The 13,596-nt window shown below is 45.3% G+C and overlaps 1 protein-coding gene across 2 annotated transcripts in view; it reads left to right on the top strand.

Moving 5' to 3' along the window:
* Window positions 1-13,262, top strand: part of LOC146201946 (alpha-(1,3)-fucosyltransferase C-like) — a 33,261-nt gene extending 19,999 nt beyond the window's left edge. Inside the window, exons 2-3 of one of the 2 annotated variants that reach the window (XM_084587868.1) lie at window positions 8,060-8,237; window positions 9,500-13,262. In XM_084587868.1, coding sequence (XP_084443994.1) covers window positions 8,080-8,237; window positions 9,500-10,550 — 1,209 coding nt within the window. In that variant the 5' untranslated portion in view covers window positions 8,060-8,079 and the 3' untranslated portion in view covers window positions 10,551-13,262. The remainder of the gene's footprint in view (window positions 1-8,059; window positions 8,238-9,499) is intronic. The other variant, XM_084587867.1, reaches the window with a different exon arrangement.
* Window positions 13,263-13,596: the final 334 nt, after the last annotated feature.

A 13,596-nucleotide genomic window follows, 5' to 3' on the forward strand; every position in this document is an offset into this window, starting at 1 on the left:
AATTGAGCGTTGCTGAGTGTGACGAGCATTCTTTGTTCGACGATCGACGAGCACGTTTGTTTCTATCGCCGCCGCCGAGTTGCTTAGTTATTTTGCGGGCGCAAGTCAGCCCAAATAAAGAGTATCTTTAGTGCAATCATCGACCCCTTCATTTGAGTCGCCAACCTCGTCACCACTACGTGACAATATGATCGGCCCTATCATTACATGTTTTGCATTTGTAGGAGTATCGTTCTTCATAATAGAAGCTACATATTTGGGATTTGGAAATTAATCAGTTTGGAGTCGTCTCCAAACTGATGCCTGATGTTTAGCCTGCGGGTGGGTATTTCAGTCTGGCAGGCCTGTAGCGCTGTGAAATATCTCTATACTTGAGTAGCCTGTCTCTGTTCGTGAAATGCTCTGCTGGCCCGGAGTGACTAGCCCGGAAAGTAAGGCCTCGAGCTAGTTCTTGGGCCGTCTCGTTCCCAGGAAGGGAAGCGTGAGCAGGTTCCCACACTACGCGAATTTGCCTACAGCTTTGGATGTTACGTAATATTATCTCTACCTATGGGGAAACTCGCCCCGCGATGTAATTGTTAATTGCTGTTTTGAGATCGCTGACAGCGGTTTTAGCCGAGTTTCCTGCTATGCCGAGGGCGATAGCGGCCTCTTCATCCGTGTTCGTATGAGTTGTGGAAACCACCCCGCTAACCAGCAGGTTACCCTGTTCGTCAGTAATGGCCACTGCCATTCTGTCTTCGTCCCAGCCTGCCGCGACATGAATTTTGCTGAAAGAGAACGAACTCCTGCTTCTCCGCGCTTGTAAACTGAGGCACACAAAAACCCGAAACCACACGGGCAAGCACCGAAACCGAAAGCTACCAAAACGAAAAGCTGCCAAATGCATGTTTTATTTTCCTTCCAACATTCAGAGAATACAGGCTGTCTTTTGCCGTCTTCTTTGCGTAATAAAAGTGCGCAAGCAGTTTCTGAACAAGGCTTACTTCTCAATTCAGGCATGTGCGAGTAATGCACATTTATCAACCTCCGAGGTTCCACTCCGGTCATGCTACTTGTACTTGCGAGAATGGGTCGTGGCAGAGATACCTACATTTCTGTTCACGATCTTTTCTGCTTTGTAGGAGCTTTGTTTTCAGTAAGAGCGATATTTTTGTTCTTAGAAACTGGTATTCTATCGTTACAAGTCAACTTTACATTCATTTAAGTGTCGGTTAAGCTGCGCCTTTAAGGTTATAACGCGACAACGTTTATGGCTCCCGCCTGAGGACCCTTTGTGGATCTCGTTCACGTACCTACATGCCATTTGCTACTCGCCTAATCACTAATCCTTCAATTACTGCCTTTGTTATTTCACGTGTATTCATTGCACTCGAAAGCTCCCAGATTATTTGAAAGGGCGCCCAACTAGGACATAAAGCCTCGCTTTTATAAAGCCGTATACGAGCGTGCCTGCTTGGCCTGTAGAGTAGCGTCTCTGAGTCGGGACCCAATGATCCCAGTGGATTCGACTCTCATTTCACCCCCCCCCCCTCTCCCTTCCCCCATCTGAAAGGAGCTAACGAGTTGATCCCCTACTAACTCATCCTTGTCAAGTGGTTTGGCTTTCCCAATGCGACTCAAGCTATGAGAGATGCCGTAGGGGAGAACTCCGGAAATTTCGGCCTCCTGGGGTTTCTTAACGTGCACTGACATCGCATAGCACACGGGCGCCTAGTTTTTCGCCGCCATCGAATAGCGGCCGCCGAGGCCGCGGAATTCGATCCCGCGTCCTTGGGCACAGTTGTCGAGCGCCCTAACGACTGCGCCATCCCAGCGGGGCCCTTGTCAAGTGGCCTCATGACGTCACACAATCTACCGACCAATCAAAGCCCGGCCATGTTGTCTGTCAGCTATGACCCGTCAGAGGCACGGGCGGGAGTTTTCGAATCACAACGACGACAACGCCTACAACGCCGGCGCCGGATTTTCTGCAGAACGCGGCCATCCATTGTCATTGTCACCCGATCGGTGTGAAGCGAAGTCAAGTTTACTTCGGGTATATTTACAGCGCACTGAACAAAAAGTAAGCTAGGTAAGTGCTATAAGCGCTGAAAGGAGAATAGTGAAAGCCAAAATGCTCTGAAGGCACTGAGACACACACAAGGGGGTAGGTCGAGGGTCAGCAAGTGAGAAGGCGATTGCGCATTTCGTCTGGTGCCATGTCGTTCGTCCTAAACTCAGTGTGAGTATACATTTGCGCCCTTCATACAACGTGTGCTTCTCACCATGTAGCAGTATCACTAAGGTCACATTCTGTTGTTATCCCGATGTAATAAAGAGAAAAATCACCTGCAGGTACGCGTGCTGCACCGCCGATCTTTATGGAAGCGCAGCATGTAAGGGGTGTAAAGACAGGAGAGGAGAAGCATTATTTTAAATCGTGGATAGCCGGGGCGTTAATGAAGTCGTCTAGATTTTTTTTTTTTTTTTTTTTGGGTGCAGTGACGAGTGACAGAACATCAAATCGTCGTTCGCTTCTCTTCACCTTGGCTTCCAGCTTTTCAGGGGTACTTTAAAGGCGGAGCTCAAACGTCTCCACATTTTTGTCTTGCCCGCTAGCTCCTATACGTACCTTCTAAAGATGCTCATTTACTGCCGCTCCGGTCTTTTCACTGCGACGTTTCATTTTGCAGACCATGCAACACAAGTGCTTAGAATACACAAGCACGAGTGCGCAGCTATAAAGCGCAGAAAGAAAAAAATGGCCACACTTTAATCGCTGCTTTTCGGTTACGACAGGTGAAATTCTGCGAGCGTTACGGTTGAATCGAGGCAGCTATTAAAGAACCAGTCACGGTTAATTACAAGAAAACAAATTTATGGTCACATCGAATCCCTACCTGGGAAAATTCAGGTCAATTAAATTCAATAAATTTATTTTTCAGAGCAGTTACAAAGCAACTCTGAATGGCCCCTGGACTAAAAGTTGCACTCAGCAACTTGACGACGGCCCAGGAGCCAAAGTAGAAGACAAGAGTCGACGCAGTTTTCAGTTTACATAAACAATAATAAAAGCAATCCACTCTAAAAACCGCAAAAATATGTACAAGCCTAGTTAGTGCCGAACGCAGATGCACATGAAATAGAAACTGTTGTAATGCAGAAGAACATCACAAACCAAAACTAACAACTACATCGTCTTGCCTAGACAAGCCACATAAACAGGAACAGAAAGTTCGAGAAGATGAAAGTGACGCGTACTATTTTAGCACAGATTACAAAAGAATATTTTTAGTTTTTTCTTAGATGAAAACGCCTGTTTGGGGTATTTGTTGAGAAGGGATGGTAAATTATGTTTTAATGACTGAGGTTTGTATTGAGTGCGGAAATTGGGAACTAACCAGTGAGGAAGGTTTCTAATGTATACATCCGTTATTCGGGGTTGTAATGATGCAACAAGCTTAATAAAATTGACAGATTCTGCCAGAGAAGTAGAGTTCATCTCCCTGAAAATGGCGCGAACACACGACCATCGACATTGTGACTGACTGGCCGATCCGCAATATCTTCACCAAAAGCGGCATTCTGATAGGGCTGCTGGCAGCGGCAACGCAATGGAATTATACCTCTTTTCCACCTCTTTGATGAGAAAAAGACGCGCACCATGCGGTGCTGCCCAGCTTTCGATTGGCTACATGCCCTCGGGAGGATACCCGAAAGGGCTTGCTGCGTATAGCACGCAGGGCGAATCTGTCCTGAGAGTTCTCCGTCGACGAGATCGCTGCATAGCCACAGTGCGGCATCGATGGCGTGAAAATCGTAAACATTTTCATAGCAAAGTTTTTGCCAGGCACGTCAGAATGCGTCGGTAAAGCACAAGTAAAGTAGCCACCAAACAGCTACTAGTTCGCGGTGCCATCCCTGCATAGCTTCGTCATTATTAAAATTGTCATTGTTTTCACCGAGAGCAAGGGGTGTAGAATGGGAAGGAAGTGTTTACTGTCTAGGACGTGCAAAATGAGAGCTAAACACTTCGATCGCACTCTGCTGCTAAAATCGGTGACACATGAGTTTCACTTGATCAGCCCTTCTATCGATACCTGGAGAATGCACCGTCCGCTGCCATCATGTCATCATAGAGGTTTGCGAATTCTTTGGGGGAGCTCAGTTTTCTAGAAAACTAAATTTTTCCGGCTGACCTGTATGCCTATCAAATCATTATACTCATCCATCTGCCTAATTCGCAAAACTTTCAAAAGAAGTTGCTGTGTGTGCGTGCGTGCGTGCGTGCGTGCGTGTGTGTGTGTGTGTGTGTGTGTGTGTGCGTGCGTGCGTGCGTGCGTGTGTGTGTGTGTGTGTGTGTGTGTGTGTGTGTGTGTGTGTGTGTGTGTGTGTGTGTGTGTGTGTGTGTGTGTGTGTGTGTGTGTGTGTGTGTGTGTGTGTGTGTGTGTGTGTGTGTGTGTGTGTGTGTGTGTGTGTGTGTGTGTGGCAGAGAGAGAGAGAGAACAAGGATTCCGCGAGCAAGGTGCTCTTTTGCAGCTACGAGCGCTTATTCCGTACAGAAAATGCAGGTGTTGGCTGGCTTCTTACCTTCACAAATGTAGGAATAAACGGCTAAGCAAATTTCTATACCACCAGGGAAACGGATGGGCAATTTCCTTCCCTATGGCTCGCGCTCGCCTGTGATTCCGCACTCAGAAGGCGGTCAGACAAGCGTGTGACACCACCTGATAAGGCGCCATTCTCAATGTCTTTGGTGCAGCTCGACTTAGCAAAGAAATTGTCGCCGTAAATTATTTAAAAAATTAAGCGTGTATAAATTAAGTAGCACTTTGCATTTGGGTACACCCGAACACACAGAGCTGCATGTCTCTGACTGGCACAGGCCCTTACACCGCATGGCGAGGATATGGCTGGAAGAATGCCTTGCCACAAACGCACAAGTCGCCATAATGCAAGCGATCCGAAGGAGCGAGAGCATATTGACGCCGTTCTACAAGTAGGGCCGAGCTGTAGCGTCGCGTGGTGCTGAACCGAGGGGCGTTTTGAATCATTGGTCCTGCGCCAGAGATGTGGGCTATTGTTCTTCCTCATCCATAGCGCCGGCCCACTTCCCATTCTGTGTCACACGTGCAGTGCTCTTCGGTGATTTCCTCCATGCGCTCGCCTCATTTCGCAAGCGGTGAGTGTTTCCGCAGCGATGTCAACCACGTACGCGCGTTTTGCAGACCCGCTCGTGTGATGATCAAACTACCTGAGCGAAAGCTACTGACAGTTTTTACTTTTCTCACCCTTTATACCATAGCGTGTTCGGTGGCGTTGTTTAGCCGCGATGCCGCTTACAATCCCTGCTTGGTTTTGGCGCTCATTGCTTATGTTCAGGCCTTTACTTGCGCTCAGGAATCTGCCTTTTGATGATGTTCTCGCCCACCCGTGACAAAATTCCTGATTCCAGTTACAATCTAATGACATCGAATCAATCCGCGCTGTTAATAAAAAATAGGTCTGAAGTGCCTCAACATTCGGTACATTTAAAAATGATCGCTTGAAATTACAATTATTTCTTAAAACCCTGAAGGTGATGGCTCCTTCAGTGGGAGACTGCTCGCAAATAGTAGTTTACTCATCCAATGTCATGCGGTTCGATACCCTTCTTCTTGTCGCAGCGTCTGCTTTAAGCGGTACCTTCTGCAAGGGATGCCTAGACTATAATTATATATCCATTTTGGCTGTCCCGTCATCAACCACGAACTAGTAGAAATATAACGCGCAAACGAAAACGAGAATTACGAGCCCCCTCTGGTGACATTTATGGTACTGAACGCCACGTTACTAATGCAAACGGGAAAATACATTTCAGCTGAATACGAACATTGTCTGGCCACATCACAAGAACAAGGCGACACATGGACAATGAATGGCACCTGAGCTTTCGAAGTAAGCTCCGCGTCATTATACGCACCCTATCCCCCACACCCTACTACCCCCGTATCGGCCCCCTGAAAATTCTCCAAGCGTGTATTACTATGCAAAATTTGCCCTGCAGCACATCTACAGCAGCTAAATGATACATTACCATGCCTGCATCAAAATTGCTGGCCACATTTGAATTAATCAGTAATGTTCCACCATGAGAACCCAGATAATTCAAACTCGCGGTTAATTCGCAGCTTCTGAAGATTTATTTCGAGCGACTGTATAATTGATTTCATACCCCATTGAAAAAGCCTAGTTCTAACACGGCTCTCGGTTAATTCAGACTGTTAACTTTTAAGCTTGGAATGCCTGTACGCAGAGCCAGACAAGTTTCAACCAAACTCGCGAAGCTTAGGTGTCGCAGAATCGCGCTGTGACAGTTCGTCGAGAGCTAAAGGCGACAAAGAAATAAAGCGAAATAACCCACTGCAAGTGGAAGAGGAATCAAATCTAAATTTTTCGATAGCAAACTAGCGCGCTGTCGATTGAACCTCGAGCCATCAATGTCGATAAACGTTGAGAGGAGGTATAACAAGGCTGAGGCGAAGTGTGCTACTCATCTCGAAGCAGAATCAGCTGCTGAAGAAAACCGTTTATTACGATAATAGCAAGTATGAGCGTATCAAATATAAATCCACACTGTGCCCATTATTTTTAGGCTGCAATTCCAAAACGCAGATAAGTTTTTCGCGCACGGTTTGAGTCATTGAGTGCTTCGTTTTTTTTTCACACAGGAACAACAACAAAAAAAAAAAAAATGCTGCGAGTTCTGTTCAGAGAGCGCGGGTTTCAGCGGAGGAAAATAGCTAAACAATCGACAATCGATGGCTAGGCAATTTTAGTGCATTAAAGTTGTAAAATTAAGCTCAAAGAACATTTAATGAAAAACGAACAAAGAAAGTAACACCTTGCAACTAAAGAACACGACAAGCTGTGGACAATTATAAGAGCATATACAGGCATGGGTCGAGGCGTTTGCTTTCATCGTGGTCACTGTTACCGCCTTAACTTTTTTCAGGAAGTCTAACAACAAGCAGCACGGAGGAAATTAAAAGACACTTTCCTTGTGGGGAAAAACTGCCTACCGTAGAAGGTATTGCTTCAGGTCTGCAGAAGTGTGCATTTTACCTTGTAGGGCGAGAAAAATCACATTCCCTTACGAATGCATAGATTAGAGACATTCATTTAAGGGCTAATGTCACAGCCTATATTGACTTAATAAATCAAGATTTTTGTTTTTCTTCGGGAGTCTTTTTTATTCAGTTTCACAATTTCGGACAAATGTGTCTCTAAAACCTGATCCAGAATTGAGTGCTTGCGAATACTTTGCAAAAAAAAAAAAAAAAACACACACACACACACAAAGTAGAAGTAGTAGTTTGCCGGTACCAATAGGCTACTGCGTTCTAAATCACAAGATCACCCCCGCCCAAAACAGCTTTTATCGGCAAGAAAAGAAGAAATACACGCGTCACCATAATGAGTCAGTTTCACTAATAAACTTCCCAAGTAAAGGAAGCAATCTTTTATGCATGATTAAGAGGTGCATACAAAATATCAGCTGAAATAAAAATCCATTTTGGCAATTTTCACCACGTGTACGCTCGTTTTATGTAGAGCATAACGACGTAGAGCTTAGATTGATTTGGCTGCAGCTCAGAGCAGAAACCGAACTAAGGCATAATACAAGAATACACAAGGCAAATGCTTCAAGGCCGCAATCGTTTAAACCTGTCTTACTGTTTGAGAAGTAATCACGATGTAATGGCTAAATTCTCGGTTATTTACAACTTCGTCGCAATAATAACGAACCGCACGTTTTTCGAGTGTTTCTTTTCTTTTGAAACAACTAGCCACAGCCATTGAATGTCCATTGTTCAGCAATGTAATTGATTAGTATGTGACTAAGGGATACGAGAGCCATGTACGTACGTTCTTTGTTTCCAACTTTCCATGCCTCGGGAAAAAACCCGGAAAAACACTGTTATTTCCAAGCTCTGTATCCTTTTTTTTTTTCTTCTTCCTGAGCCCCCATTTGTGACTGGAGATAACTTTCCCCTTTGGCCGCGTCTCTAACCAGTTTGTTGTGTGCTATTCGCAGGGACCCACCGATAGCATTTGATGAGCGTGCCCAGGAGGCGCCGAGCGGCAGTAGCAACCCTGCTCTCGCTGTCCGCCTTCTCTTTGCTGGCCTACAGCTGTCTTCCCGTCACCCACGACTACCTGTCCTCGTACCTCCGGGGCTCCGACTACATCAGCGTTGCAGGCGGACTGCATTCGTGCGTTCGTTTGTTGAGTGCCTTGCGAGACTTCTTTCGGGAAACACCTCCGAGAACGTGCCGTCAGGTCACTTTGAATTTTAAATCACTGTCCACAGGTGACGGACGAAGAGACTTTGCAGCGCCTTCAAGCAGTATGCCGCGGTATGCCGCGTTATAACATGGCACATACACACGCTGGGGAAGAGGTGGTGCCTAGCAAAGATGATGCCGCCTTCTTGTCATCATTGTTTTGTTATATGCTGAGTTGAGGGGAATATATTACTTGATTGATTGTGTATCTATTATTTATTTTTATTGGTTCATTTAGTCAGGAAAACTCTATCGAGAAAGTAGAGATCAAAAATGCCAAAGCAAATATTTGTTAGCCCCTTTTGTATTGTCTTGCGAGGACCTGAGTCCAATCACTCACGCTCATAGGTATCACTGCAAACTGTCTCTCATTCATTTTATTTTATTTTTTATTTCAAGATACCACTTAACACCCTCGTCATGAGGGTATTACATAGGAGGGTAGTAAAAAAATCGAACATGAAGATACAAGAAGGAACATCTATCGTGAGGAACTGAACGAGAAACAAAAAAGAAGAAATGCGCATTAACTCAATAGTTATTGCGCGTTACTTTGTCACCTATTTACTGATGACCTATGGAAATTGTTATTGTCAAGGATTGAATTTCTTTTCTTGAGACGTACAGACGAAAAAAAGTATAGACATACAAGGGCGTCTCTTAATTTCTGTTTTGTCGTCCTTCTCGCCAGGCAACTATTTCCTTCTAAATTTGTACGCGCCATAGGTGCAAATTTTCACATCGCTGACATTGGCATAAGCGTGCGATAGCTGTGCTGATGTTTTGTCTCACTCCTGTCCTGCATGTATGTATACAGATACATTCTAAAAATGCACGGAAGCATGTATGCATACACATGCACAAACTGCATAGAAATAAAGCGTTGTCGTGGCACTCGTTTCTTAAATACCCGTGAGCCAGCGTTTATGGTTACACTCCGCGTCAGACTAAATGTGCCGTACGAAGACTATTTTTCACGTCGCAACCACCCTGGCAATTCTAGCAGCGTGATGATTCTAAACTACCCATCTTAATGCAGCCCGATATTTTGTCACTGAAGCAGTTACGTGGTATCTTGTGTTGGCCCCTCATATCCTTGGGGGTCGATCACATATTCTGGTGCTTTAAACCACGAAAATTATACTGTACTGCATTGTTTACCTTCCATCTTGTTTTGTCTTTCTACCAAGAAATCGCAGTTGGACTCCGTTCTACGGACGGACTGACATCTTCGGCCGACCCGACAAGCCCCGGATACTGTTCTGGACGACCGTTTTCGGTGACTGGTACTCGGGCCTGAGCAAGCACGGTACCGCGGAGGTGCGCTACTGGCAGCCAATCGGTGGTTGCGCCGACCGCTGTTACATCGCCAATGACCGGCGCACATTGTCCGTCAGCGACGCCGTCGTCTTCTACGCCTGCGACCTGAACGCCTCCGACTTGCCCAGTAAAAGGGCCCCGGGCCAGAAATGGGTGCTTTGGTCCCTCGAGGCACCAACCAGTTGCGACCTGTCGCCCCTGGTCCTTATGGAGAACGCCTTCAACTGGACCATGACCTATAGGCGTGACTCAGATGTTCTGGACGCCTACGCCGAAGTGACGCGGCGCAAGCGACCAGCGTCTTACTCCATGCGGGACCTCAAATCGACGTGGAAACGCAAGAAGGTGATGGCAGTATGGGCCGTGAGCCACTGCGAAACATTCGGCAAACGCGAAGATTTCGTCGACGACCTACGCCGACATGTCCAAGTAGACGTGTACGGCAAGTGCGGCAACCTCTCGTGTTCCCGTGATGTGCGTCTTTCGTGCTACCGGAAGTTCGAGCGCGAATACTTCTTCCTCTTGTCATTCGAAAACACAGCCTGCCAAGACTACGTCACGGAAAAGCTGTACATGGCTTTGCTTTATGACATCATTCCGGTCACGTTTGGTGGCGCAGACTACGAAACAATGGCGCCCCCAGGCTCTTACATCGATGCGCTGAAGTTCAAGACGCCCAAAGACCTAGCTGACTACCTCAAGAAAGTCGCAAAAGACTTTGAGCTGTACAAAACTTTCTTTAGGTGGAAAGGCAAGTACGACGTCAAACCTTGGGTGTACTACACATTCTGCAAATTATGCGCCAAACTGCACAGTGACAGCTTCCGTGAAATATCTGTGTACCCGAATATTCTGCGCTGGTGGAATGAGACCTCGTACTGTCGTGCTTGGGATCGAGACGCAAAACAACTTTATAAATAGTTAGGTTCATTGAAAAGAAGACCCGTGCATTGTTTGTGTAACAGTAATCAATGCACACTACCACTTTATGTTAAGAAAGGAACTATTTTTATAATAGTGTCAACTGTTCTTAGATTGTGTAATTTTAATCATGCAATTTACATCTTCAAGTAAATGTAGAACCAAAGCTACACAAGAAGGAGGTTTTCTTGCCCTTATGTTTCACTTAAGCGAAATCGCACGTTGGTAATCAAAGTAAGGTTTGCGCTTCGCGGTCCCCCCCCCCCCCCTTTTTTTTGTACCTCTGTGCACTGTTTGCTACATTTTTCTTCACCCTCTCCATCAAGACACGATTACATTATAGCGCCTACAATATATTATTTTCACTTTCCAAAAGTGCTTGACATCAAGTGTCTTGCGGACTTCCGTCGCAGCGTATAACGTTTTGGGGAATATATGCATCAGGCTATAGTGCTGCTGGGAAAAATGATTCAGTCCAGTTGCTTGCCCCATTTATATGCAGAATCAAGAAGGAAACGGTCGTGCACATGAACACTAGTATATGGTATGGCACAAGATGTTAGGCGGCGCACGAACTATAAAGGCGAGTTATTATGGTAGTTTCAGATCAAACGCATCGGCTAATCGTTGCTTGCAATTCAGTGCTGTGCGTCCTACGAATAGTATTTGTTTCGAGTGTTTCAATCGCATATAAACTACGTTAGTACGAAAAGCATTCACTTATGCATCGCAAATCTGGTCAAACAAGGTAATGCGTTTCATTGAATGCAGTGCTGCTGCAGTTGTTCACACGTAACGCTCGAAAACATGTTCTTTTATTTCTGCATGCTTGTTAGGAAGAATGTATGTAGGGGTAGTTCTCCTGTGGCGTTACTAGACGTATCTAACGTGTAGTATAGTGGCATCGTCTCTTTCAAGCTACAGAGAGTTCGTCTGGTTTTTGTCATCCAGGCGGCACGCTATTACTCGCATCAGACTTCACTTAGTCATCACAACTCAGTCCCCATTTTTTTTTTTTTCAGTCAATTCTGTACCACCTAGTCATATAAAGTTCTTTTGCGCGCTTGAACCTAAGGAACGTCACACACTGACTGAGTACTCTCTGCACAATGTGGTGACCACTTTTCCCAGCATGTCGGACCGTTTTTGGTCTAAAGACTTAGGTTGTGTTTTGTGTATATTCAGAGCCATCGGCGTTTACTAACCTATACTTATATTCCTTATATTAAAAGCTTAACAAGTACTTACTCCTGCTTCTGTTTCGCCAATCGTATGTAGGAAAATTATTGCTCACGTACCGTAATCACATGTTTTCCGGGAGCACGCGGTCTTGAAGAAATAAATACCAAAGCTATATTCTTCGCAGATTGAAGGACAACTGTGTGTATTGTGGCTGGAGGACGCCGACGTTGAAACCTGTTTTCCTCACGGAACAGCCAAGCTTGCGTGGGTGCACAAATATACAGTTCATAGGGAAAGGCGAACGTTAAAAAAAATGCTATAGGTTGTTAGGCATGAAGCGCCTACAGACGGCGTCAGGAAGGTCTCCTTTGTGCGCTTGAAGGATTTCGGTATGGCGTATAGTTATAACAGTCACAACGAGAGTTACTAACAAAATATGCATATCGGAAAGGAACATCTCATAATATCCTGGCAGCGCGCAGTTAAGCAACGAAAATTAACGTTCCCGCGTTGCTATCCGACATCAGTGATTAATGCAGGGGCTGGGTAAAAACAATTGCTTCCCTAATCTACCGAATACCTCACCGCATAAGAAAATCTCGCTGAGCGAAAAAAAAAAAATAGGTTTGCCGGCACCCCTTGCGGATTGTCCTTTGCGTACATGCACGTTGCTGCCCGCTTAATCACTAATATTAATTATTTGTGCCTCCATTAGCTATCACATTACGTGCAAGGCCAGCCGACATAGATATAAAGCCCCGCTTTAATTAGACCGTATACGAATGTGCCTGTGCAATTGGCAGCTCCTGCCAATTAGGCTCTCATGTCGCATGGTCTCGATCGTTATGCGACATCACATCCCCCATCGACGAATCACTGCCGGCCATGTATTGCCACCCCTTGATTTTGCACTCACATCACTGCCAACGCCACGAGATTTTCTTGACCAGGTGCTGTCTCGTTAAAAACGCTCCCTCACCGGAACAAGATACGGACCACCTGTCGTAGTAGTTACTCACCGCTTCTACATGAATAGTTAAGTTTTGCAGCGGCCGTCAAGCCACTGACCAAGGCAGTCTTTGAAGCTGTGGGACTGCTAAGAATGTTTTATTGAATCCAGGTCGCGTTCCATTAGAAACTGAGCGTTGCAAATTTTAAATCGAAATCATTTCTCGCCTCATGATCAGCGTGATCTGTGAACCGAATGCATGAGCAGAAAGTGTCCACCTAACTGATTATAGAATTAAAATACGAAAGAAAAGCATGGACTGTGTGGGATTCTAACTCGAGGCCAACGGTGTGCGAGACGGCTGCTGTGCCACTCCGCCACGACGTTCTTTCTTCAACATGGTATTTATTACAATGTACTGGGGCGAGCAAAAGTAAACGGAGCACGTCGTTGGCTTCAACTATTTTTCACGCGTTGCCTGATTGAAACTGGCAGCTGTGGTATGTGGAAGCTGGAAAGCGGCGCTAGTGCGTTTTCTCAAGGACGAGTGTGGTTTCAATATTTACAGCAGGAAATACGTTATTGCAATTAGAACAAAATAGCATGCTCCGTTTATATCCGCACCTGTACACAACATTTCTCCGCCACGACGCTTCGACGTAAGTTGAGTAAAACCGCGTCTAGTGAATTGCCTAGTCTTAAAAACGTATCTTCAAGATATGTAACGAGGCATACATGAGTAATTATGACCATTGTAATTATACACGGCACACTAATTAGCAACACTCATTAGTTGACTAAACAATAAATACTAATAAATAATGTTTCAATAATATACGCTAATTAGATATGATTGAATTATGTTAATTAAAAATTAAAATTAGTCAGTCTATCTACCCATACTAATTAACAATA

The sequence above is a fragment of the Amblyomma maculatum genome, chromosome 1, assembly GCF_055883805.1.
Source record: "Amblyomma maculatum isolate TAMU_Amacu chromosome 1, ASM5588380v1, whole genome shotgun sequence".
NCBI classification, from domain to species: Eukaryota; Metazoa; Arthropoda; class Arachnida; order Ixodida; family Ixodidae; genus Amblyomma; species Amblyomma maculatum.